This window comes from Leptidea sinapis, chromosome 21 (genome assembly GCF_905404315.1).
Source record: "Leptidea sinapis chromosome 21, ilLepSina1.1, whole genome shotgun sequence".
Classification (NCBI taxonomy): domain Eukaryota; kingdom Metazoa; phylum Arthropoda; class Insecta; order Lepidoptera; family Pieridae; genus Leptidea; species Leptidea sinapis.
In genome coordinates this window covers 9,906,165-9,932,265 of record NC_066285.1, presented here as the reverse complement: position 1 = coordinate 9,932,265, position 26,101 = coordinate 9,906,165, and the positions used below count along the sequence as shown (strand labels likewise).

The 26,101-nt window shown below is 35.8% G+C and overlaps 1 protein-coding gene across 1 annotated transcript in view; it reads left to right on the top strand.

The window, feature by feature from the left end:
* Nucleotides 1–26,101, top strand: part of LOC126970728 (uncharacterized) — a 32,415-nt gene that overhangs the window by 4,086 nt on the left and 2,228 nt on the right. The window contains exons 3-8 of the mRNA XM_050816822.1: nucleotides 586–777; nucleotides 8,335–8,402; nucleotides 10,714–10,888; nucleotides 12,957–13,134; nucleotides 14,311–14,506; nucleotides 20,248–20,377. Coding sequence (XP_050672779.1) covers nucleotides 586–777; nucleotides 8,335–8,402; nucleotides 10,714–10,888; nucleotides 12,957–13,134; nucleotides 14,311–14,506; nucleotides 20,248–20,377 — 939 coding nt within the window. The remainder of the gene's footprint in view (nucleotides 1–585; nucleotides 778–8,334; nucleotides 8,403–10,713; nucleotides 10,889–12,956; nucleotides 13,135–14,310; nucleotides 14,507–20,247; nucleotides 20,378–26,101) is intronic.

The following is a 26,101-nucleotide window of genomic DNA, read 5'->3' as shown; positions in this document are numbered from 1 at the left end:
TAACTGATTATGAGGAAGTATAATTTATTATAGCACATTTCTTATTGAATGTAGCATTGTAATTAATCAGCTCTTATTTAAAACTGTCTGGAAAATGGGTACTATCTTCGTAATGGCTTACGCTTTCTTTTATGATTGATTCGCCCTGCCCATTAAAATGCAATGCCGCTCAGGATTCCAAGGAACACTAAAATTCTGGTTGGCACTACAATTGCGCTCGTCCCCTTTAGACGAAAGAAGTTAAGTGATTTGCCCAGTAATTTCACTAGCTACAGCGCCCTGCAGACCGAAACACAGACATGTTTATACATAACTGCTTCAAGGCATAAATAGGCGCCGTTGTGGTAACCATAATCTAGCCGGCATCATGTGTAAAGGAGCCTCCCACTAGTAAAATGGTACCTACCTTGATGTTTCGTACAACCAAAATAACTATTTGATTATAGTATCAAAACATTTTTTAATATGTGATAATAATATTTGTAGTTTTATTCCTATAAATAACTTGCATTGAAATTTATTTGAAACTTTTTCGTTGTTTCGTTGTTTATATTATAAATTAAAGAATGATTTGTTTCATTTTAGGTAATACTAAAAAGGAATGTCTTGGTCTCCTCAAGTTGTCTTTGCACTACGCGCAGAAGGGAAAAGGCATATTATGGCTGGCTGAAAAATTTTTTCATGCAGCAATAGCTGTATCGAGCCAGTATCTTATTGATGGTGGGAGATTGAAGGCTTGTTGTAAATACTTTTACGGGACCTTTTTACTGGATAAGTGTAAGAACTATTTCCACTATTTCATGGAATTTTATTAATTTGTTGGTCTGACGCCCAATATATTCTTGATAATGTTATGTATGTACGTAAGTACATATCTGAATTTCAGAAAATATGACTTGTTTTGTAGTTAACTAAAAAGCAAACACGTAAATGCTACTTACAATACATAGAAGCAAAAATAAAATTTCCTCCCGTTTAACATTGGTAAACCTTGCAATTATACTTCCTGATTCGTCTACAAACTAAGTTAACTAGTCAAGTTCTTTTTTAAATGCGAATAAGTGGCATAACGAGATCTGCCCAAAACCATATGAATATGATCTCTCTCTCTCTCAACGCAATGCAAAACGACGTACCGTAATGCGATACGATCGATACGTGATCACATAACACCACGTTCGTCCCCTGAGACTGAAGTTGGACTGTATCCTGTGCCTGTTATTACACCAGCATCCATATACATTAAACAGGAAGACTTAACCGTGAACTCAGACTACACCATGTCCTATGGTATGCTTCTGTTGGGGTCAAAGACTGTGATGTTTTTTTAATGGCAGTAAGGGACGAGACGAGCAGGACGTTCAGCTGATGGTAAATGATACGCTCTGCCCATTACAATGCAGTGCCGCTCGGCATTCTAGAAAAACCCAATAAATCTGAGCGACACTACAATTGTGCTCGTCACCTTGAGACATAAAATGTTAAGTCTCATTTGCCCATTAATTTCATTACACATTACTGCTTCACGGCAGAAATAGGCGCCGTTGTGGTATCAATAATAATAAATAACAACTATTTAAATTAAATATTCTTCGATCTTACAGGACCGAAGTTTTTGTTTCGCGAAAAACAACCAATACTCTGGCATGTATTTATTTTTAAGTATAAAATAACCATAGTACTCTTTTTGGACAGGTAAGTTACTCTAAAACTCCTTAACTCCTCCTAAAAAATCAAATTCAGTCCATAAATGCATTTTAGCTCATCAAATAGCATCAAAATTTATATTATCTTTGGCTTACATACAAACTTAACTAAAACTAATACAAAATATGACTTTACAAACTATGAAAATAAATAGTTAACTTTTCCAATCAACACTGAGTCTTTGGAACATACATGTTGGTTCTCTCTGCATCTTCTACCGCATTTATCACGGGGAGTGCTCTGACGAGCTGTTCGGGTTGGTTCCAGCGGTCGAATTCCACCATCCGCATCACGTTGACGTCTGGCATTCCACAACCGCGCGTTTTGCAAGTAATTTCTTGCCTCACACAGCCGCTTTTTGGAATCAATTACCGGCTGCGGTTTTCCCTAACAGATACGACTTAGGGACCTTCAAGAAAAAAGCATACTCTCAAGTTAAAGGCCGGCAACGCATTTCTTTACACCTGTTGTTGCGGATGTCCATGGGCGGTTGCCTCACCACTCCTCATCCCGTGAGCCTCTTGCCCGTTTGCCACCTCTTATATAAAAAAAAGAAAGACACTCTTGTTTCCGGGTCACATTACTGTTAACCACCTGCTGTAGATAGAGGAAACGGCAAAAAGGCCTATGAAGTGGCCGAATGTGATTCATTATTACTTATATTAAATAGCAGAAGAGTTTTTGTTTATTTGTTTGAACACGTTAATCTTCCGTGTTCCGAAGAGCTATTTAACCTGATTCCTGCCGCCGAATTCCACCTTCGCACGACACGCCACAAGTTAGGATGTCATCCCCACCATCTGGATGTGTGGCGGTCCTCTACAGTGCGGTTTTCTAGGAGCTTTTTTCCTCGTACTACAAAGCTGTGGAATGAGCTTCCTTGTGCGGTGTTTACGGGACGATACGACATGGGTACCTTCAAAAAAAGCGCGTGCACCTTCATTGAAGGCCTGCAACGCTATTGTGATTCCTCTGGTGTTGCAAGAGAATGTGGGCGGCGGTGATCACTTAACAAAAGGCCGGTTCCCGCTAATCCTCGAGGAACTCGTGGTGCTAAAGTGCGTGTAGCTGTCCTCTTGGCGTTTGTAGAAAATATTTATGAGTTGCGTTACACTGAGAACTTGATGCGATGCGATTAGGTCGTTGACCACTGATGAAGAATAAAAATATCTTATATCTTTAAGCGAGTAATTCTTGTATATAAATATATATAATCTGAATCTCGGAAACGGCTCTTACGAATTTATTGAAATTTAGTATACAAGTAGTTTCAGGGGCGAAAAATCGATCTGGTTAGGTTTCAATTCAAAAAAAAAAGTAGTTTTATCCGTGTTTTAATTATAATCTGCTACAATAACATTAGAATACAAAGGTAAATTTCGCCACTATATAAAATACTATAATAGCTCAGATGTGAAATTGAGTGATCCGGAAAGCAGAAGATCCCGGTTCGAATCCAGATGTCCTATTAGGTTTTTTTGTTCAAGTTTTGTGCCTTCTTAAAAATTTGAGCAAGGTTCGGTCGTTCAGGTACTTGTGTATTATATGCGCATTGCGTGCAAACTGTGTAAATGCCCGGGGAGTGAGCCAATTGGCCTTAGATTAGCCACTCAGATCCCAATGCGTCTGCTGTCTATGGGTATCTCTCTATGTTTATTCTACAGGAAACGTCTGAACTTTAAATGCCATAATAAAATTACAAGAAAAGAGAATAGATAATTGTGGCACAAACAAATACAAAAGACTTAAAAAAAAATAAGAGAAAGACAAACAAACAAATTTGTGAATTGTTATTTTCTTTATGTACCCATGCTTTAAATCCTCTATTACAGATTCTTAAACAGCTTATTACCAACATTAAAACACCCAATGTCGTAATAACCATTACATCATCCAAACGAGTTTTGTAATATTGTACTGAATTTCATAACAAAACTCCTTGGTTTTTTTTCGATCCCTTCATGCACAAAGAGTTCCAACAAACAGCCACATTCTTATTGCTCAATGCGTGGTATCTGTATGAATTTCAAAAAAAGAACATTTTCGTTTACGCGCGTTCTACACTGCCAGAACATGGCGCGCCGTATAAAAAAAGTAGGTTATTCGAAACCCCGCCATTTTTCTTGAAAAAATGCGCGATGCAAGTTTTGACAGCACACCGCCAGATATTTTAAACGCTTCAAAATAACATAATAATCAAGTGAATTTTAATAATTGCACTATACAAAATGTAAATTACTACTAAAATTAATAATTCTTTCATTAATACTTAGTTTATTTTTATATAAACAATAAGGGATGATATTAGGTTACTACTAGGGCTGGCTGTTTTAATGTTAGCAGTAAGCTTACTGTTTCAGAATCTTTTGAGGATTCATATTCTGGGTGTATATAATATGCAACTGTTGATAATTAGGTATTAAAAAACTCATGTGATACTTTTATCACACGGGGCGAAGCCGAAGAGAGAGAAGCAGAGAGAAACCCACATTCGTGTTTTAATACCCCTTATTACACAACAGTTGTTTAAATAACTATTATGTCACATTACATAATAATCACTACATTGTATAAAACAAAGTCGCTTTCTCGGTCCCTATAATTAACCTTAAATCTTAAAAACTACGCAACGGATTTTGATGCGGTTTTTAATAGATAGAGTGATTGAAGAGGAAGGTTTATATGTATAAAAAGACCCATTAAATAGTGGAGAAATACTGTTATATTTGAGGTTTCTAATGTGACGTCGTAAATAATTACATTTTTTCCGCTTACATTGCAAACGCAGGCTGAATGAACCCTACGAGATTTATCAAATTAATCTACTAAGTACATTGAAAAGGTCTACAGAAAAGTCCACTATGGTATATGTCTATCTCTTATGAATATCACACAATAACATTTTTTTGTCATTTACTTTTTACGACAAACAATGGCTAAATTTTGAAGCGATTTTAACCAACACAGCATTAATCCTTATCTAATTAAATACCTTAAATACATTGTTGATTTAATATAGTTCTTTATGACCCTTAACAGCATTTTTTCAGTGAATGACATAGGCTATAAATTTTATACCCGTGCAAAGCCTGAGCGGGCCGATAGTATACAAATAAAATAAATAGGTAGACAGACTTTTAAGTTCATTACTAACAAACATTTCCTGTCCTATAATACAATTATAATTAATTTACGTACTGTTTGTTCACTGCGCCGTGCATATTTCTTAGAAACTATATTATAATTATCAAGTTGAATTCAACAAGCATACTTCTTATAGGATACCAACTGTTTATATTAACATATTGCAATTAAAACGTTTTGTTGCATTATTTAACCAGCTTATCGTATTGAACGAGGCAACTTTATAGGTATATAGTACCAGTAGGAGGCTCCTTTGCACAGAATGCCGGCTAGATTATGGGTACCACAGTTGTAATTTCTGCCGCGAAGCAGTAATGTGTAAACATTACTGCGGTTCGGTCTGAAGGGAGCCGTAGCTAGTGAAATTACTAGTCAAATGAGACTTAACATCTTGTGTCTCAAGGTGACGAGCGCAATCGTAGTACCGCTCAGAATTTTTGGGTTTTTCAAGAATCCTCAGCGTCACTGCATTGTAATGGGCATGGCGAATTACTTACCATCAGCTGAACGTCCTGCTCGTCAAGTCCCTTACTATCATAAATAAATAAAAATATATCGTATTACTAATAGAGGCATGAAAACAAGAGATAGCTAGAAACGAAACACCTAGGAATTTCTAGTTGTTTCACTAATTTAAAATTAAGGGCAACACTAGACATGTTTTTCTCGTGTTTGATTTTTTTTTTATGGAATAGGAGGACAAACGAGCGTACCTGTTGTTAAGTAATCACCGACACCCACAATCTCTTGCAACACCAGAGGAATCACAGGAGCGTTGCCGGCCTTTTTTTTACAAATAGTGACATTTCGAGCTAAAAATTACAATAATCGTAACTAGAATTAGATGAATCAATTAAATTGTATAAAAATATGCAATTATTTTTATACTTTTTAGTGCATATTATATCTATTATTTTGGAACAGTGTTTTTGAAGTCGGTTCTTATTTTTGTTAATTTTTTTTTATTTTTTGTGAATTTGAAGTACACTAACAACAACTAAATTGTTCAATGCAGCAATTAAAAATCTAAAAATAAATGTAAATTCACATACAAATTTACGACTTTTATGGTTTTCTCATAAATACCACTTTCAGATCTGGACCAAATTACAATTGGACCACACGGGAGGCACCAGCTTTCAAATAAAAAAAGAATTATCAAAAATCGGTTCACCCGGTCGAAAATTTTGAGGTATCAAACATAAAAAAAAACCGACGAATTGAGAACCTCCTCCTTTTTTGAAGTCGGTTAAAAATATGATGACAACATCTCTAACAGCAAATTCTGTTCTATTATATTGTTTTTAACGGAAGTAACATAACCTGACCTCACGTAATAAATTGAACAATATGTAACAAATTAATTGACAGCATTCAATGAACTGTTTGATTTGACATTGAACACGTCATGACAAACTTACAAGTTTGCGAGGTAAATAATGGCTGTATTAGCCCTTGTTCGGATACAAAAAATGACAAAGAATGAAAGATCTCTCTTCTGTATTTCATATCTCTTTCATAACTCTTTCGCCGTCAAACTCAATTACTATTAAACAAAATAGGATTTTGAAATCACTTATCAATCATCAAAATCAAGCACCGATTCGAAATGATATAGCTTGGTTGTCTTTTTTTTTAATTTATTCATTAAATAACCTGGTGTTACTCCACTCCCAAGGCGTGTTATCAATGACGAAGTAATTTATTTAACGGAAACCTTTAACAACAAACAAACGATATGATATAATGATTTAAAATGATAAATAAGATAATGATTTTTTAAGCTATTGCATAGCTTCTATCGCGGGTCTTGAGCGTTAGGACCGAATCCAGAAATTCCGTAGCGAAAATAACCTAACACTTACTTACTACATGAATATAGATATTTCGGGTTACTTTTTACAGTTGCCGTGGCACAGCGGTTATCACATATGCTCGTTGTGCAGAAGGTCCCAGGTTCGAGCCTGGGGTACAACTTGATTTTTTTTTAATTTCTTTATTTATTTTATCAGTTTTTTTTTTATTTTTATTATTTTGACAAGCATTTTTATTTAGTTTCACCTGTCCCGTTGTCTGTCTGTAATCAAATCTTGCAAGTAAAATTTTACTCAGTTCCCGTTTGCTTTTTTTAAAATTAATTTTATTAAAAAAAATACTGCTTAAATAAAATAAATAAATAATTATAATTGCATAAGTTGATAAAAAATGCTATGCAATAGCTTTACCGCGGCAGTCCCCGAGTGCCACACGTCTTTTTTTTTAAATCCTGTTATAAAAGCTAGCATTCACCATCGAAAACCTTGATTGACTTAACCGGGTATGTTTTATTTCTTCCTAATAGGAAGTACATGGTTATTTTTAGTTTCTTCTAGAAATTCGCTTATGTACCTACATACATTCATGACATTAACAAGAATATATTGTGGTAGAACAATTAATATTATGTTAATTTCTTTATAATTTTTTCTTAATTATTGTAAAGTAATAATTTAGCGCGAATATCCTTGTCCTTGTAGCACAAATATGGTTTTTTAATGTAGACTGCATATCTTAATTTATAAAATTCTCGTGTCGCGGTGTTTGTTAACAAACTCCTCCGAAACGGCTTGATCGATTTGTATGAAATTTTGTGTGCATATCGGGTAGGTCTGAGAATCGGCCAAAATCAATTTTTATAATTAACTAGCTGACCCAGCAAACGTTGTATTGCCGATATTAAAATCGCGATACAAAAGTAACTGTTGATCGTAGATGGGTGAAAATTTGAAGTTGTGTGTATTTTTTAATGGTGACTCATAATCAAACAAAATTAAAAAAAAATTTGGCGTGGACCACCCTTAACATTTAGAGGGATGAAAAATAGATGTTGTCCGATTCTCACACCTACCAAATATGCACTAAAAATTTCATGAGAATCGGTCAAGCCGTTTCGAAGGAGTTTAACTACAAACACCGCGACATGAGAATTTTATATATTAGATTTATAATAGTATTTTAAAGGACTTTACTAACTAAATTTGGTGAGCCGTATCTTTGTCAATTAATGGTCTTGTATTTTTTAAACCGCTTATGTGTTATCTGATACACTTATGGCCGTTCCCAATATACTATCTACGGATAGAGATAAATTACAACCTTCTACTGTCAGTAACTAGCTGTCAATAATCTGAAGCTGTCCCAATATACCCGATAAGTCATTCTTATGGCCTTATACTCGGACGCGTGGATTGCAAATTTCCATTCAAACTTCTATCGCTGGTAAGCTCTACGTCGTCCAATTGACAGACAGCGTGTACGGATAAGGTGAGTTACCGTAGATAAGTTTATTGGGACAGAAAAGTCAACGATAGTTACGATTTTTATCTCAAGTAAGAGATACACTGAATATTGGGAACGGCGGTTAGTATATTAACTGGCGTTTACTAATTTTCTTAAATTGAGCATAGAGGTACTTAAACAAGTAACGGTTATCTTTATCTTTAGATCCGGACGCAGATACAGAAGAGCCCTTTTCTATTCTTACGGAAGTAAGGGATATCGCAATAGGAAAGGTAAGTTTAAGAGATTTTCTCTTTTTATTGAAGTTTTTTAGGCACCTTATGAAAATATGATGAAAGTGAAATTTTAAGATGCGCGCGCATCGCTGTAAAACAAAAGTAACAGGGTGAAATTGGTTCAAAAATTTCCGACGTTTGCGACATTCGTTTTTTTTTTGGTTTCGTCGTCCATTATAAGGATAGGCGAAGGATTCAAGCCCGTAGAGCCATTATCTTTATTTAATAATAAATTGTCAAAGCCATCGTTGCAAGATTTTTACAATATCGTTCCTTCTACAAACGTAGAATAGCACGAGGATTAAATAATTTTAAGAATTTTTGCTTTGTTAGGCCAATGAAGTATAACTTCTTGCATACACATTTTTTTTTAAATTAGCAACATTCGCGACTTGACCACGTAGATATAATTGTACACGGCAATATCTGACCATAGATGCCTCATTGAATCTTATTATGCTTCTTTCATCTATGCTACATCATCGCCTCAGAGATACTGCTTCCATGACTCCTCATTTTTTTTTATGATAATAAGGGACGAGACGAGCAGGACGTTCAGCTGATGGTAATTGATACGCCATTCCCATTACAATGTAGCGCCGCTCAGGATTCTCAAAAAAACTCAAAAATTCTGAGCGGCACTACAATTGCGCTCGTCACCTTGAGACATGAGATGTTAAGCCTCATTTGCCCAGTAATTTCACTAGCTACGGCGCCCTTCAGACCGAAACACAGTAATGCTTACACATTACTGCTTCACGGCAGAAATAGGCGCCGTTTTGGTTCCCATAATCTAGCCGGCTTTCTGTGCAAAGGATCCTCCCTCTGGTCGTGAGGGCGCTATAAAAATTGGGAGACTATAACAATATGTAATTTTTATGATGGATACTCACAATATATATGATTATTCTGTTTTTTTTTTATATTTCGTATAAATTTGATTCCTGTCATTCCTAGTCAAAGCCCCTGTACGAACTGATATAGCTTATTAATGTTGCTTAACTAGTGTTGTTGCAATATGCTATCACCCTATGGCAATTAGAAATATTTCTATTCTATTGTATCTTCCTATCAGTATATGAAATATATTTTCTTAAAAGCACTGGATGACAACATTTTGTTATTTTTTAACCGACTTCAAAAAAGGAGGAGGTTCTCAATTCGTCTGTATTTTTTTTTTATGTTTGTTACCTCAAATCTTTCAACTGTGTGAACCGATTTTGATAATTCTTTTTTTATTTGAAAGCTGGTGCTTTTCTCGTCTAGGTCTCATTGTAATTTGGTCCAGATCTGACAATGGAATTCATGAGAAAACCATAAAATTATTAAATTTTCCTATACATACGTATAGCAAAGTGGATAATAAATCTACGAATAACTCAATATCGCGCCAACCGATTTCGATGATTCTTTTTTTATTGGAAAGCATATACTTCAAAGATAGTTTGGTGAGAGTTTGGTTAGGTTCTGATACCAGAACCCATGACTGTAACGGAACACTGTCTGTAATCAAATTGCAAAGTACTTACGATCATTGCTGCATTGAAAAATTTAAGTATATTTTATTATAATACACATATTTAGACAAATTGTTAGTTAGTGTACTTCAAATTCACTAAAAATCATAACATAATTTTTTTTTAAACAATATTAACAATATTCCAAAACAATAGATATAATGTGCACTAAAAAGTCTAACAATAATTGCATATTTTTATTCTATCAAATTAATTAATCTTATTCTAGTTTATTACTACGATTACGACTATTATTACGATTATTGTAATTTTTGGAGTCGGTGTCATCCAAGATAGGTTTGTTACTACATACATAGTTATAGGTAATGTGTGCTTGAGTCCTGAGGAGGCGAGAGGCGAGAGCGGGTTGCGGCCGAAGGACACCGATGCCAAAAATAACAATAATTGTAACTAGAATAAGATTAATAATTTAGATTGTATAAAAATACGCAAGTATTTTTATACTTTTTAGTGCACATCATATCTATTTGTTTTGGAATAGTGTTTTTGAAGGCGGTTGTTTTTTTGTTAAATTTTTTTTTAAATTGATTACCCTCACTTTTGATAGTTATTACTGGGATTATGAACTGTAAACAAGACATATTATACAAGCTTTATCAACGATACGTCACTCTCGATACGTTCGAGGCCCGCATTGTTTATAAATTTAATTTGAGCACGTGTTGGGTCTGTTGTAGATTTTAAAATGTTAAAACTTCAAATATGTGTATTTGTTTAATCTCAAAAGTGTGATAAGAATCAAAATTTAGTTTTATTTGTTATTTAATCAGGACTGGATGTTTTACGAAGTGGATGATGTAATAGCTGTGCCTACAACGACGCTGTTCTGTGCAACAGCTATCAAATTGCATCATGTCCTGCTGAGCGAGGCTAGGGCATGTTCCAAAAAAGATCCAGGAAAAGCTGAAAGACTTGCGCGATTGGCAGAAAGAAGAGCAAGAGATGGTAAATATTATATCATTGAATGTAAAAGTACTAGTAGTTGCCCGTTCCATTCACAACTAAAGGTTTCCTCTCAATAAAATGTTTAATATGAGAGAATATTTAAACCTACTAATATTATAAATGTGAAAGTTTGTATGTCTGGATGTATGTTTGAACTACTTTAACGCAAAATCTACTGAATAGATTTTGATGAAACTTTACAATTATATAGCTTATATACCAGAATAACAAATAGGCTATAATTTATAAAACTATAGTGTGAATTATAATAAATATACAAGAAGTGTGATTGTTACTAATGAATACAACTAGCGCCATCTCTTATCAATTAGCAAGGAAAAGATCAATACAATTTATATGGCAAAACAACGTTTGCCGGGTCAGCTAGTATGAGAATAATCATTAGAGTTGTCATACTGAAACATGCAGGGCAAGCCTGTCAGCCATTAAGTTGACATAGCGACATCCCATTCTGCACGGACGCACGCCAAGAATGGGAAGATAGTAGTAGGCTAAAATATACAAAAACAACAGTTTTAAAATGTTAGCAGCAATTTTTCGATTGCTTTTCTTCCGTGAATATTTCTTTTATTTTAGATATTTTGACTTATATGTCATAATGCTCATTCTATATTAGGGGTTAAAGTGTGAAATTCCAATTTGTACTGTAAGATTTAAATTCGTTGTTTTTTTAACTTAACATTTTCCTTTAATCAAAATTATTACCCTTATTATATATATCTATAATTTGCTGCCATCATTATACGTCATTTCTACCTTTGCGTTAGAAGGTGATTAGGTGATCTAGATTCGACAAACTGTGTGAAAGCATTTTGTACAGCCTGCTGAGAAGAAAACTTTTTATCACGTCGGCAATTGTCCAAATCACAAAAAAATTAAATTCTGTTGGATTAAGGTATACGGAGGGTGACGAATAGTTTCTAATTGCAGTTTCTGTAGAGTTCAACGGTTTCTCGTGCTGTATGAGGTCTCGCGATATCATGGAGTTATCAATAATGGTGAAGATCGATTCATGAGTCGGGGGCTGTTTCACTGATAATTTTGCTATCATTTGTTCGGAGTTCAGCTCAGTAGACATCTGCCGTTATTCCTTGACCAGATCGGAGAAAGCTATAGTGAATAGCACCATGCTATGACCACCAAACAGTTACCGTTATTGGTAAGCTTTGCTTTAGCACTATTGCAGCGTTTGACCTGCCGTCAATCAGCATTTTTCGCTTACGGTTATCGTAAAGAATCCACTTTTATCGCATTTCCCAATTCGATCCAACATTCCTTGATTTCTGTATCGTTTCAACAAGGCAAAATAAGTTTCAACACTCGTTTCGTTCTGAAGATCACTCAAAACATGAGTTAACCATTTTTCATATTTTTTAATTTTATTTATTTGACGCAAATGAGTCAATATTGTTGGTTAGGTAACGTTAATCCATGCCGCTAATTCCTGGGTATCAAATTCGTATTTTTTGTCATGATTTTCATGTAGAGCAACACAATGAATTAAAATTTTATTTCTGTATTAATACGATGATAAAATAATTTCTAATTAATAAAGAGTTCTTAAATATTTCTTAAAAACCCATTGTTTTCACTCCTGACAGGTAGTCCTCTCAGGCAACTGAGAGTTTTTTTTATTTAATTATGTATATGGTGGCGAGGTTCAGCTACCATGAAATAACTATTGGGAAGGCTCCTTTGCACAGGATGCCAGCTAGATTATGGGTGATTATGGCCGCAATGGCGCCTATTTCTGCCGTGAGGCAGTTATGTGTAAGCATTACTGTGTTTCGGTCTGAAGGGCGCCGTAGCTAGTGAAATTACTGGGCAAATGAAACTTAACATTTTAAGTCTCAAGGTGACGAGCGCAGTTGTAGTGCCGCTCAGAATTTTTTGCATTGTAATTCTCAGGGCGTATCAATTACCATCAGCTAAACGTCCTGCTCGTCTCATCTCTTTTTTTTATAAAAAAGTGCCATAATGGTTTAATGATCTTGCTCAAATATTATGTATTTCTTATATTTGTAAAATAATATTGAATGTATTTTAGGTAACGATATACCAAAGACAGCGGAGGCGATAATTGAAATTGGTATAAACCAACTGGCGATGAACAACTTAAATAATGCTCAGAAGACGTTCGAGAAGGCTTTCAAGATTTACACAGACAGTGACTACGTCGAAGGCTTGTGTACAACTAAGATGCACATGGCGGCAGTAATGCAGAAGTAGGTAATCATTACCTATATTATTAATACTAGCTGACCCGGCAAACGTTGTTTTACCATATAAATTATTTTTAGAGTTAGACCGTTTCTTGGGCATTACAACATTACTTTATTTTTCTAAAATAAATGAATTTCTCTAAAATAAACGGCGACGTAGGCTGCTAAGTTACTTCTTATTACATCAGCTACCTGCCAATAAAATCCCGTCATAATAGGTCCAGCCATTTCAGAGATTAGCCGAAACAAACAGACGTAAATATATTCATATACCTGTAGTAAAAAACGGTTATTTCAATATTACAAACATACACCCCAATTTTATTTATATGATGTATAGATTAGGGGTTGAATTATGAAATTGGCGATTTGTACTGATTTTTTTTTAATTAACATTTACTTAATCAAAATAACCGGCTTCCAACATCTCTTTCAATTCATTGTTATTCACCTGTGTTAGTCTTACACGTAGTTCGTTCTTCAAATCAAAGTTTCCATCACGAAAGCGTTTAAACCAAAATCGCACGGTGCGTTCATTAGCAGTCCCCTCTCCAAACGCAACATTGATATTGTGACCTGTTTCTCGCGCGTAGGATCCGCGTCGGAACTCATATTTGAAAAATCATTCGAATTTTCGAAATATCCATCTTTCTTATCTAAGCTGAATAAAAAAAAACAACTGAAAGTCTATTATCGAATATTGCACATTTTTATATTAAAATAACAGCTTATCATTTACCAGTGGGAGGCTCCTTTGCACAGGAGGCCGGCTAGATTATGGGTATCACAACGGCGCCTATTTCTTCCGTGAAGCAGTAATGTGTAAATATTACTGTGTTTCACTCTGAAGGGCGCCCTAACTAGTGAAATTACTGGGCTAATGAGACTTAATATCTTATGTCTCAAGTTGACGAGCGAAACTGTAGTGCTACTCAGAATTTTTGGGTTTTTCAAGAATTCTAAGTCGCACTGCATTGTCCTGCTCGTCTCACCCCTTATTTTCATAAAAAACAGCTTCTTGGTATTCCCGAACGTAATAATCCATGTACCAACATATTATTTAACTTTATGATCTTAATTACTACCTATTTTTACATATATGAATATATTGTAAATTATATTTTTTTGAGTCATATATCTATAATAGTCTTAAAATAATTAATACTAGATATTACTTAGGTTGGGAGAGCATGAACATGCAGCCAGGCTTCTTACCGAAATGGGAGCTTTGGCGATGGAAAATAATCTGCGCTTGCAACTGGGGAAAGCTCTTCACTTGCTAGGAGAGCTCCATCTGAAAAGAGAAAGACCAGAACTGGGCACTCAGCATCTTGCAGAGGCGTTTCAATGTTTCATGGGCACTAGCTGGGATCAAGTAAGGAGTCTCATAAGTTTCCTATTTTCTGAAGTTCAGTAGATTAAGGTTACATTAAGAACTACGATCACGGTTCCTTGAAAGAGTTCTACGTTTCCAAGTTTAATTACAAAGGCCTATTTGATAATGTGGTATACACAAATCCAATGTCAGATATGCTTTTGGGCCATTTCTGGATTTTATAAGTTATGTTGCAAGAGAAATTGTTTCTCGCGTCGGCCTTGCACGTAAGAAAGTTCGTCAAAAAAATCTCGTTGGCTTATAAAATTACTCCTGTGCGTTCTTACGCGTAACTCACCCAGTAACAGAATCCGTTACTTGCAATATAGCCAGCTGTTAGGATGTTCCTAAGAAAGCTCGCTGCTCCTAAGAGAGCGCGTTGTTCGCAAGAAAACCTATTGCTCGCAGGAGAAAGCACTGCTCATAGCTCGTAATACAGTTCATTACTTTCAGGAGAGGGCTGATAACAATACAGACCGTTACTTGCAGGAGAGAGCGTTGATCACAATACAGGACGTTACTTGCAGGAGAGAGGGCTGATCACAATACAGGCCGTTACTTGCAGGAGAGAACGCTGATCACAATACAGGCCGTTACTTGCAGGAGAGAGCGCTGATCACAATACAGACTGTTACTTGCAGAAGAGAGTGCTGATCACAATACAGACTGTTACTTGCAGGAGAGAACGCTGATCACAATACAGTCCATTACTTTCAGGAGAGGGCTGATAACAATACAGACCGTTACTTGCAGGAGAGAGCGCTGATCACAATACAGGCCGTTACTTGCAGGAGAGAACGCTGAACACAATACAGGCCGTTACTTGCAGGAGAGATCGCTGATCACAATACAGACCGTTACTTACAGGAGAGAGCGCTGATCACAATTCAGGCCGTTAATTGCAGTAGAGAGCGCTGATCACAATACAGGCCGTTACTTGCAGGAGATAGCGCTGATAACAATACAGGTCATTACTTGTAGAAGAGAGCGCTGATCACAATACAGGCCGTTTCTTGCAGGAGAGAGTGATGCTCACAATAGAGCCCGTTATGTAAGGAGAGAGCGCTGATCACAGTAAAAGCTGTCACTAGCAAGAGTGAGCTTTGCTCATTAGAAACACCGTTACTCACCGGAGAGCTTGGTACTTGTAGGACAGAACGTTACTCACAGCAGAGACCTTTTACTAGTAACAGAGAGCGTTGCTCACGGAAGAGAGTACTGCCTGCAAAAGTGACCGCCCACGGCTTGCAAAAGAATTTTTCAAAAGGTGCTATTAGAAGCTATTAAGTACTCAAAAAATTTAGCCACTATTATTATGACCTACCTTTTCATTCAGAAGAAACTAGAAGTGTTACCGACTTTCATTCGTTGCATCATCATGTTACTTGGCGTTTATTTACCGGTCTGAAGATGTCACAGTAAGGTTACTGACGTACCAATATCTATATCCGGAATACATGTGTTAGAGCTCCATTGGGAAAACTAGTCCGAACCGTATATGGAGGAACTGCAATTATCTTGAGATTTACTGTGACCATGATGAGACCTCAAGGTATGCCTTTCTAGAACAACGCGCTCATTAGTTGTCGGGTTACGAATGGCCTCATCACTGATGGTGCGTGAACAGCGAAGCGTTGTGGAATAAATGTGCAACGACCCTTACGAATTGAATCTTGAAGCGGTGTCGGTTTTTCCCGCGGTACCACACGACAGGTCATGATTTCTGCAAACGATATGTTGTACTTTATTTACTAGAATCGCTTCTGCAAAGACACTGGAGTTGCGGTTTTTATTCGTGACTGGTCGTGCTGTGCGATTTGTCATGTCAATAAAATCGCAGCGATATAGGGGCGTCGACGGCATAGCCGAAGAACCGTTTGAAAATCGTGCCGTGTGTGTGCGAAAAACTGACGGTTAATACAATTTTATAATACTAGTGGTTGCCCATTGCATACGCAATTAATGGTATCTCATTGATATGTTTAAGTAGGGATAACAGAGAGAGTTGTCATACTGAAACCTGCAGGGCAAGCCTGTCAGGCATTAAGTTGGCATAGCGACATCCCATTCTGCACAGACGCACGCTAAGAAAGGGAAGATATTAGTAGGCTGGGGGTTATGAAATGTTATCACAATTTTGTCGTGTGTCGTGTCGTATCGGCTTTAGGTACGTACTACGTGTGATGTGTCAGCTACCGACAAACACATACCATGCGTGGTAAATAATAAATTTTATCAATCTCCAAGGTAATCTAATCCAGCGGTTCATATAGTCCTACAAGGTACTGAGTAACGAACAATATTATAATAATGCAGTCATATTTAATACTCATCACAGAAAAGCTCCAAGGAACGCCGCTCGTCGTAGCGTTTAACATAGAACCTCTAAATGCTGAAATAAATTGCTACCATCTATTAGAAACCAAAGAGTTTTTATTTAAATAAAACATGAAAAAAGTCTTGAACATAAAATGCAAAGAGGATGTTAATACTACGTAATAAGAGGCGGGGACTACCTGTATAAAAAATAAAATTTAGTTTAGTACGAAGTTTGAAATAGTAGTAATCATAGTATGGCGTTTGGCGACGAAGAACAATCCGGCTAAGTTTGATTTCGCCTATGTCTGTTTTTTTACAGTATTATATCTGTCATCTGTCTATCTATCAATGACAGCACGTTTCATACAATCGCTTGAATCGCGAATTTTTTCTTAAGAAATCTATGATAAAATGTTTTTAAGGCGATCTATCTGTATCTATTATATGTTACATTTATTATATTATTTTCTTTTATTTATTTTACACTTTTCAACCAAATGTTCAATTGTTTTGATCAGAAAAACAGCAATATGGTATGGTAGTCATTTCTGCTGTTTGTTTTGTTATATCTATACAATAGTGATGATCTGGTCCCATTCATTTGAGATCAAAAATGACTCTTGTGTCATATCGCTTCGGAAATTGACGTGTGAGCATGGAGCAGAAGTGGCAAGGAACTCATTGCATCTCTTTTAAATCTTTTCTTATAAAAAATCAATATCAATTACAGTTTCAGCATTGTATACATCATTTAAATGACATCGTTTGCAAGTACGTAAAGTACTCAAAGTACTCAAACTGCACCAATTACTCGATTATCTAAGTATATGAATTATGTAATTTATATATTATTATATATTATTATATTAAAACCCACATGAATTGGGTTACAGTAGATGCATCTATCCACACAAAACTCAAAAATTATATGCGATTACTATCTCAACAAAGAAGATAAACAAAAGTATTTGTAACTTTTGATTTAACATCACAATGCAGAGTTCGCTATAACAGTTTTACCCAGTCGCCTCCCTCGATGATACGACTTAAGGTCATGTTTGAATTGTAGTTATCCTAATATCGATTCCAAAATAATATGCTGAGTGGATATCCATTTTGTGACATGTTGTTATTCTATTGTCGAATAATTGTCTTTTCACTACGTTTAATTATGTCTAAAGGTGGACCCCCACAAGCTCGGCGGCACGCCCGGCGACTGACCCGACGGTATTGCTTGCGGCATTTTTTTTAGTGATAATAAAAGACGAGACGAGCAGGACGTTCAACTACCAATGATTATAAAGGACGTTTCATACAGTCCAGTGAATCGCTTTTTTCTTAGAGAGTTTTGCTAGGGTAATAAGGGACGAGACGGGCAGGACGTTCATCATTAATCATCATCATTTCAGCTGGAAGACATCCACTGCTGGATAAAGGCCTCCCCCAAATATCGCCATGACGATCAGTCCTGCGCTGCCCGCATCCATCCTACTCCGGCGATCTTAACCAGATCGTCGGTCCATCTTGTGGGGGGCCTACCAACACTACGCCTTCCGGCACGTGGTCGCTATTCGAGGACCTTACTGCCCCAACGGCCGCAAAAGAGGCGCGATGTATGTTGTCACGTCTGTTAGTGGACAGTCGGTATAGGGTGTTCAGCTGTACTTCAGGGTGCTCACCCAAACAAGTTGGCCAAGCAGCCACCTCATCTCGGTTATCCGAGCAACGGGCGCGGTGGCCTTCAATTGACCTGAAGTAGATGGTTCCGAAAGGTTCCTCGGCGGCTACCCGTCAAACGTGGTGGAGGTAGCTTTACCGACACGGGTGCTATGGGGGAGGGGAGCTCACTGGTTATCAGTGCCCCTCCATTGGTGGCGGAGTCGTAGTGGCTTGGCGCAAATGGGATGTAGATCTTTATAACCGAAAGGTTGATAAGTCCATGGGAAGGGAAATGCCCCAACGGCCATCTGTTTGCCGAGCTATGTGCCCTGCCCACTGCCACTTCAGTTTCGCAATCATTTGGGCTATGTCGGTGACTTTGGTTCTCCTACGGATCTCCTCATTTTTAATTAAATCTCGCAGGGAAACTCCGAGCATAGTCCTTAGTCCCGTTGAGCAACAGCGAGCTTCCTCATAAGGCCCATAGTTAGCGACCACGTCTGTGTTTCGTATGGATCTGGATGGGATCTGGGCAGGCCGGAGCGTAGACTTCACAAGTCGAGATCGCTATATGTATATATATGTCTTTTGGTCGACATGATGAAGTCAATCCTTTTTTGGTGGCACCATCGGGGCTGATCCAAGTCCATTTGCGTTGTTCTGGCTTCATAAAGGAGTTCATCATATAGAGATCCTCCTTCTCCATGAAGTCAGCCAGCATCTGGTCTCGGGCGTTCCGATTTCCATAACCAAATTTCCCCACTCTCAACTCATTGCCGCTACGTTTGCCCAGCTTTTCGTTAAAGTCTCCCATGACAACGTTAAGTGGGTCTTAGGAGAGTGAATGGCTGTTGAGGTGTCCTCATACATGGCCTCCACCTCCTCGTCTGTGTGTGTCGAAGTCGGAGCGTAAACCTGAATGACCTTCAGCGAATACCGTTGAGTAATTCTGAGTTTTAGCTACGCTACCCTATTCGACACGCTCCCCACCTCAGTTACGTTGCTGGCGAGAGACTTATGCACGAGGAACCCGACACCACCCTGGGACAGTTAGTCGCCCTCCCGGAAGAAGAGCAGGTGTCCGGAATTACGGATTATCGAGTCCTCACCCTGTCTTCGGACCTCAGATAACCCCATGACATCCCATCGTAGTCTGCCTCCAGTTCCTCACCCACGGGAGGAGATGGGGTGGTGCTACTCTGGTGCGACACCACAGCAAACGTGGACGTTCAGTTGATGGTAATTGCCGCCCTGCCCATTACAATGCAGTGCCGCTCAAGATTCATGAAAAACCCAAAAATTCTAAACGGCACTACAATTGTGCTCGTCTCCTTGAGACATTAGGTGTTAAGTCCCTTTGCCCAATAATTACACTAGCTACGACGCCCTTCAGACTGAAACACAATAATACACGGTAGAAATAGGCGCCATTGTGGTACCCATAATCCAGCCGGCATCCTGTGAATAGAAGCCTCCACTGGTAAAGGCATTCGGCGCGCACACAACAAAGCCGTAGATGTTACTCGCCGGCCGAACGGTCATTTTACTCGCGGCTTTATTGATGTTGTGTGTGGAACGATAATCACAGCGATACTGCGGATTCTGCTGCCTAAAGCGGCAATGATATAAAAAAATCCATACCACTGGCAAAGCGGCTGCGTTTCGCCGGCGGCATCTGTGGATCAACTGTAAAACAAATATAAGTATGTCTTACTAACGTGGTCAATAAAGTGATAAAATTATAATAAATATTTTTCCTATAGCAAGGCCAATCAGAATTGGCTCCAATAGACGGGGACGGAGTTGATATGGATGTTATTTATAAGGACTCAACAGGAGAAAAATATATAGAAGAAGCTGAGCAGTCGCGCCTTATGATGGCCATATCGTCAGGTAATTACATAACTATATAGATACAAATTATATTATCATCTCTGATAATAATAGCTTTTGATAGTAATAATTGCTGCCAATGCATGCAACATGACTATCTCCAATTTCAAGATTAAATCTGATGTAAATAATTTATGATCAAAATATAAGCTCCTTAACGAAAAAAGGGCACTTTTGTTTAATTCGAGTAAAAGGGATTTGAATTACAAAAAATTACAAATAATAAAAAGTCTGGTTGCATTTCGGGAGTGCCGGCAGAAGTTAAAACTTGAACATTAACGTTGTGATTTAAATTACTTTATTTATCAGAATAAAAGTACTAGCATATATGTGGTTAAATACAATATTCATTTATTGCGCTATCGTACACAAAAATGACAATTTATATTAAATAAAAAATTTAACGATTCAGAACTATCACAATCATTTTACATTAAGAAGTTTATTTCTCAGGAAATTGTCATTGTCATCCATAAACACAGCAGCAATTCCAAGTAACAGCTAACGCTGGTTGTACATGAGGAATTAGGATTTCCGTGGCGTAGCGTTGTGCATTAGGAGAGCCATTTTCTGCTAAAACTAACTCTGTACGATCTTCAGAAGCTAGCCTAAAACACGACAGAGCCAACATACGGCGTAATTTCTTCAAAACATATATTTGCATAACGCTCTCCTGGTCCTGTTAGCACTTTTCAAATAAAGAGATAGTTGGTCCTCACCAAATAAAGAGATTCTGGCTTCAACAGAAAATTGAACTTTGCTCCATTCTGTTTCTGTCCACGTCGCACAATTTTGGGAAAATCTTAACCTTTCAATACGGTGCCCTCGAAGAAATTTAGGACCCCTAGCTGGTATTCCACTGTGTATACCTCACTTGTTTGGGCCTCAGTAGTGTAATTTTTTTTTGAATTTTGTTAAATTAAAGGAAATTTGTACTAAGTTCAGGATCAAACCGAACTGACAAAAAATGATGGAAAATGTGTAAGCAGGATAAAAGAAATTTCTAGTACAATTTAAATTGCAAGATAGAATGGAAGAGATCATTTTGAAAATAGAACATGTGGGCACAGGATCCACACCAGTGTAATATTTTTTTTGAATTTTGTTAAATTAAAGGAAATTTCTAGTAAGTTCAGGATCAAATCGAACGGAGAAAAAATTATGTGTAAGCAGGATAAAAGAAATTTCTAGTACAATTTAAATTGCAAGATAGAATGGAAGAGATCATTTTGAAAATAGAACATGTGAGCACAGTTTGACTTTGGGATCCAAAATATCGAATAAAATTTTAATCATTAAATATTAATTAGACATTCGTGCGCATACATACATGAACTGTCTTCAAGGTAACGTAATATGTACGATCAACACAATTGATTCATGACTCACTTTGCAGATAATTCTTTTAAAATGTTAAAAACAGTTAAGTTTATATGTGGACGAAAAATATTGTATGAAAATTGGTGGACTGTTACGGTGTTATCACAAAAAATAATTTAGACAAGGCTTAGAGACAGTGACATAACAATAACGACGTCTTAAATGGAGTTTATCTTTATCTATTGCAAAACAGTGTTTAGCTTGTGTTTAACGAAATGGTCGTTAATCAAAGCATAAATTGAAGTGTACAGGAACAATTATTATATAAATTGAACGCAAATCTTGACAGCTCTCAGATGACAGATAGATATCTGTCATCTTATATAGTAACCCCCTTATTCATAATGGTCCGCTTACTTTAAACAGCCGCTAAGGAGTGTTTTTTCTCCTTCTGACTTAGGTCAATAAAAGAAGACAGAGTTAGAATTAGCAATGCTTTAAGTTAGCAGACTATTATGAATAAGGGGGATAGTCTAAATCTTCCATAATATGCATATTAAGATCTATTTGTTAGACACACCTTAGACAGCCTTCGGTTCGTGTTTAAATATAAGCAATGTCTACAGGTTGTTGAACGCTAACCAACAGAAAAACACAGATTTGTAATAGAACTGTTTTAAAACAATTGTTCAATACCTGTTTATTTTTTTTTGTTATATGTGTCTACCAAAATGATAACAGCTACATAATAAATGTATGTTCAGGCTAATTTCGACCTAATTGTTTATTATGAGTGTAGGAAAATCACATTAAGGTAGGTCACGGGTTTCCTTATGCACCTGTATACGCTATATTTTAGGTATAACATATTTGCCAGTGATTATGAGTACCACTACGGCGCCTATTTCTGTCGTGAAGCAGTAATGTGTAAGCATTACTGTGTTTCGGTCTGAAGGGCGCCGCCGTATCTTATGTCTCAAGGTGACGAGCGCAGTTGTTGTGCTGCTCAGAATTTTGGGGGTTTTTCATGAATCCTGAGCGGCACTGCATTATAATGGGCAGGGCGCATCAGTTACCATCAGCTGACCGTCCTGCTCGTCTCGTCCCTTATTTTCATAAAAAAAACCCTAAGTCATCGTTATCATAATAAAGTTACTCCTTTATCTATACTAATATTATAAAGCTGCAGTGTTTGTTTGTTTGTTTGTTTGTTTGTTTGAACGCGCTAATCTCTGGTACTACTGGTCCGATTTGAATGATTCTTTCAGTATTGGGTAGTCCATTTATCGAGGAAGGCTATTGTTTTTTTATCAAAATTAGGGATCCGTAATAAAATTGCTATTTTGTAACACAAGGTGTAAAATCGAAAACCTATTTTTGCGTGCGCTGCAAAAACTATTGACAATAGAACAAAATGATGTACAGGCTATAATATAGGCAATATTTTATTACTTATAAAACTATCGCGTGAATTATACTTTATATGGCAAAACAACTTTTGCCGGGTCAGCTAGTAATGATATAAACTTATATTTGTAATTTAAATTAAAATAAGTTATTAAAAACTTATAATTTTGGCTAATAAGCGATTAATATTAACTTTATTTACTAAGCAGAATAAGGCTAAGAATCTTTTTTATCGTCTTTATTAAGGGGAATACACTTTGTGCTTGTATTATTTACACTTAGTAAATTTTGCTTTCTCTGTTCACTGTACTAAACTAAATTACTCCTGATAAAATAAACAATCTATCAGTCCCGTCAAAAAATATTCAAAAAAATTATCCAGCAAAAAATTAAGGAACAAAATGATATTCTGTTATAAATATTGCGGAATCATTCACATGCTTTACGAAAATTCAGTTTTATTTATATTTTTTTATGAGAATAATTTACAAGACCAGTAGAACGTTCACATTATCTTATACCTTTAAACGATCAATTCTTGTATATATATTCTAAATGTCGGAAACGGCTCCAACCATTGTAATGAAATTTAATATACAGGTAGTTTCGGGGGCGAGAAATCGATCTAGCTTGGTTTTAATTTCAAAAAATGTAGTTTTATTTGTGTTTTAATGAGAAACAGCTACAATAATATAAGAATACAAAGGTAAATTTGGCCACTATATACAAGACCATAATAACTCAGATGGGACTTTGGGTGATCCGGAAAGCAGAAGACCCCGGTTCGAATCCAGGTATCCTATTAGTTGTTTTTTGTTCAAGTTTTGTATATTCTTAAAAATCCGAACAAGGCTCTGACGTCCGGATATTGGTGAGTGATACGCCCCGCCGATTACTTTAATTTTTATAGGGTTTATTTTATTAGGGTTGACAACAGCTTAATACAAAATATTTGCTTATTATTAAATACAAAAACATAGCCAATTATAGTCTACCACGATTTACCTAATAAAAGGAATAGCAGGGTTTAGAATAATAAAGAAAAAAAAAAAGAAATATTAATATCACACGATCAGTGATTTTTTTCATTTAAAAGTGCCTGCATTAGTTGCATAATGAAATATATAAAATGAATGTAATATTATATAGAAGAAAATACGATAAATACACTTTTAATAGAACAATACATACATTTATCATTTAATAGTTTAATAAATAATAATCTATTAAAAAATAAAATATAGATACATGTTACAAATGAGATTTCTCTACAATACTTTTTATGGTGTGGTTTTTGGAGGTCAACTTAGAACCGTAGAATGGATCTATATCTTTGAAGGATTTATCTAAACTAATATTACATATAAAGAGGAAACATTTGTGTTTTCTTATGTATGTTTGTAATGTTTTCACACAAAAACTACTAGACCTATTACATTTAAAAATTCAATGAGATAAAATGTAAAAAAAATAGTCATAATATGTCATTGCGTGCGCTGCGGAAACTATTTAAGATAGAGCTGTTCTACAGTATTATAGAACGTTCGCAATACTATATTATGTCTTACTACTGTAATAATCAAACCATATTATTCATACCGCTGTATTAATCCTTTTCCCACTAAATGATATTTTACTAAATGTAAGGCACATGCAAAAGTAAATATTAATATAATATAATAAATAATATAATAATGGCACAGAATTGAAAATTGATGATAATGCACTATTTTTAGATGTAACATTAGATTCCAAACTTCGGTGGAGGCCCCACTTACACAATTTAACTATTAAATTAAGTTCAGCAGCATTTGCTGTAAAAAGGATACGAGTACTTACTGACATAGATATAGCAAGAATTGACTATTTTAGCTATTTTCATAGCGTCATGTAGTATGGCATATACTATGGGGAAGTGCAGCGGAAGTAAATAATATCTTCATCCTTCAAAAAAGAGCTGTACGTGCCAAATGAGATGGAATCTCTAAGGGAAAAATTCAAAGATATTCATATTATGACCATGTGCGGCCAATATATTTATATCAATCTCCTGCACGTACATATAAACATTATAATTTATACAGTAAAATAAGCGACAACCATAAATTTAAACATTAAATAATAATTTCAAGCTTTAGTGCCCCCTAGTAAAATAAACAATTCTTTTGCATGCATTGCATTAAATTGCATTTGCATTAAATTTTACAATAAATTACCAAAAAGTGTATCTGAATAATCAATAAATAAATTTAAATCTTTTATTAAACGCAGACTTATGTCGAAGGCTTATTACAGTATTGAAGATTACGTATACGATATTACAATATAGAATTGAATAGTATTATAGTTGTTTTTTTTTATAGATATTATGGTTCAGCCTTGTATTGTTTTACTGGATTGTTTTATTTTAAAAATATGAATATATTTAAACTTTTGTGTAATTAACATGTATCTGATATGTATTTTTAGTGATTGCCGTTGACGAGCATCTTTTGATCTTATGTCAATCAAATATTTTTGACTTTGGCATAAATTCTGAATAGATTGAAGCGTTAGAAATTTGGTACTATAATACCACACCTATCAATTAACAATGGTGTTAAAACTTTTTTTTTTAATTAATTTAATAAGTTTGACCATATAATGACGATAGACGTAACGCACGCAAGAAACGTAATTTATAATCCTGGTCCATTAAGCGCCTTTGCTTGTGTGATCGGAGAATTAGATAAATAAAACCCTTAGTTAAAATGTTAATATGAAATTTAATGTTGCTTGCTTGTGCAGGTTTTAGACACTAAAGGGTAAATACCAAAATAATATAAACATGTTTGGGGTTCTTGACTCTTCCCAAGTCAGTCATGTGACTGACCGCATTGAAAACCATTCGAATAAAATTAAGTTTTTTAAGTATTTATATACCATCATCATAAATGGATTTAAGTGGTAGTTATTCATTATTAATAGTGATGAGCATTCATAATAATAAAAATACCA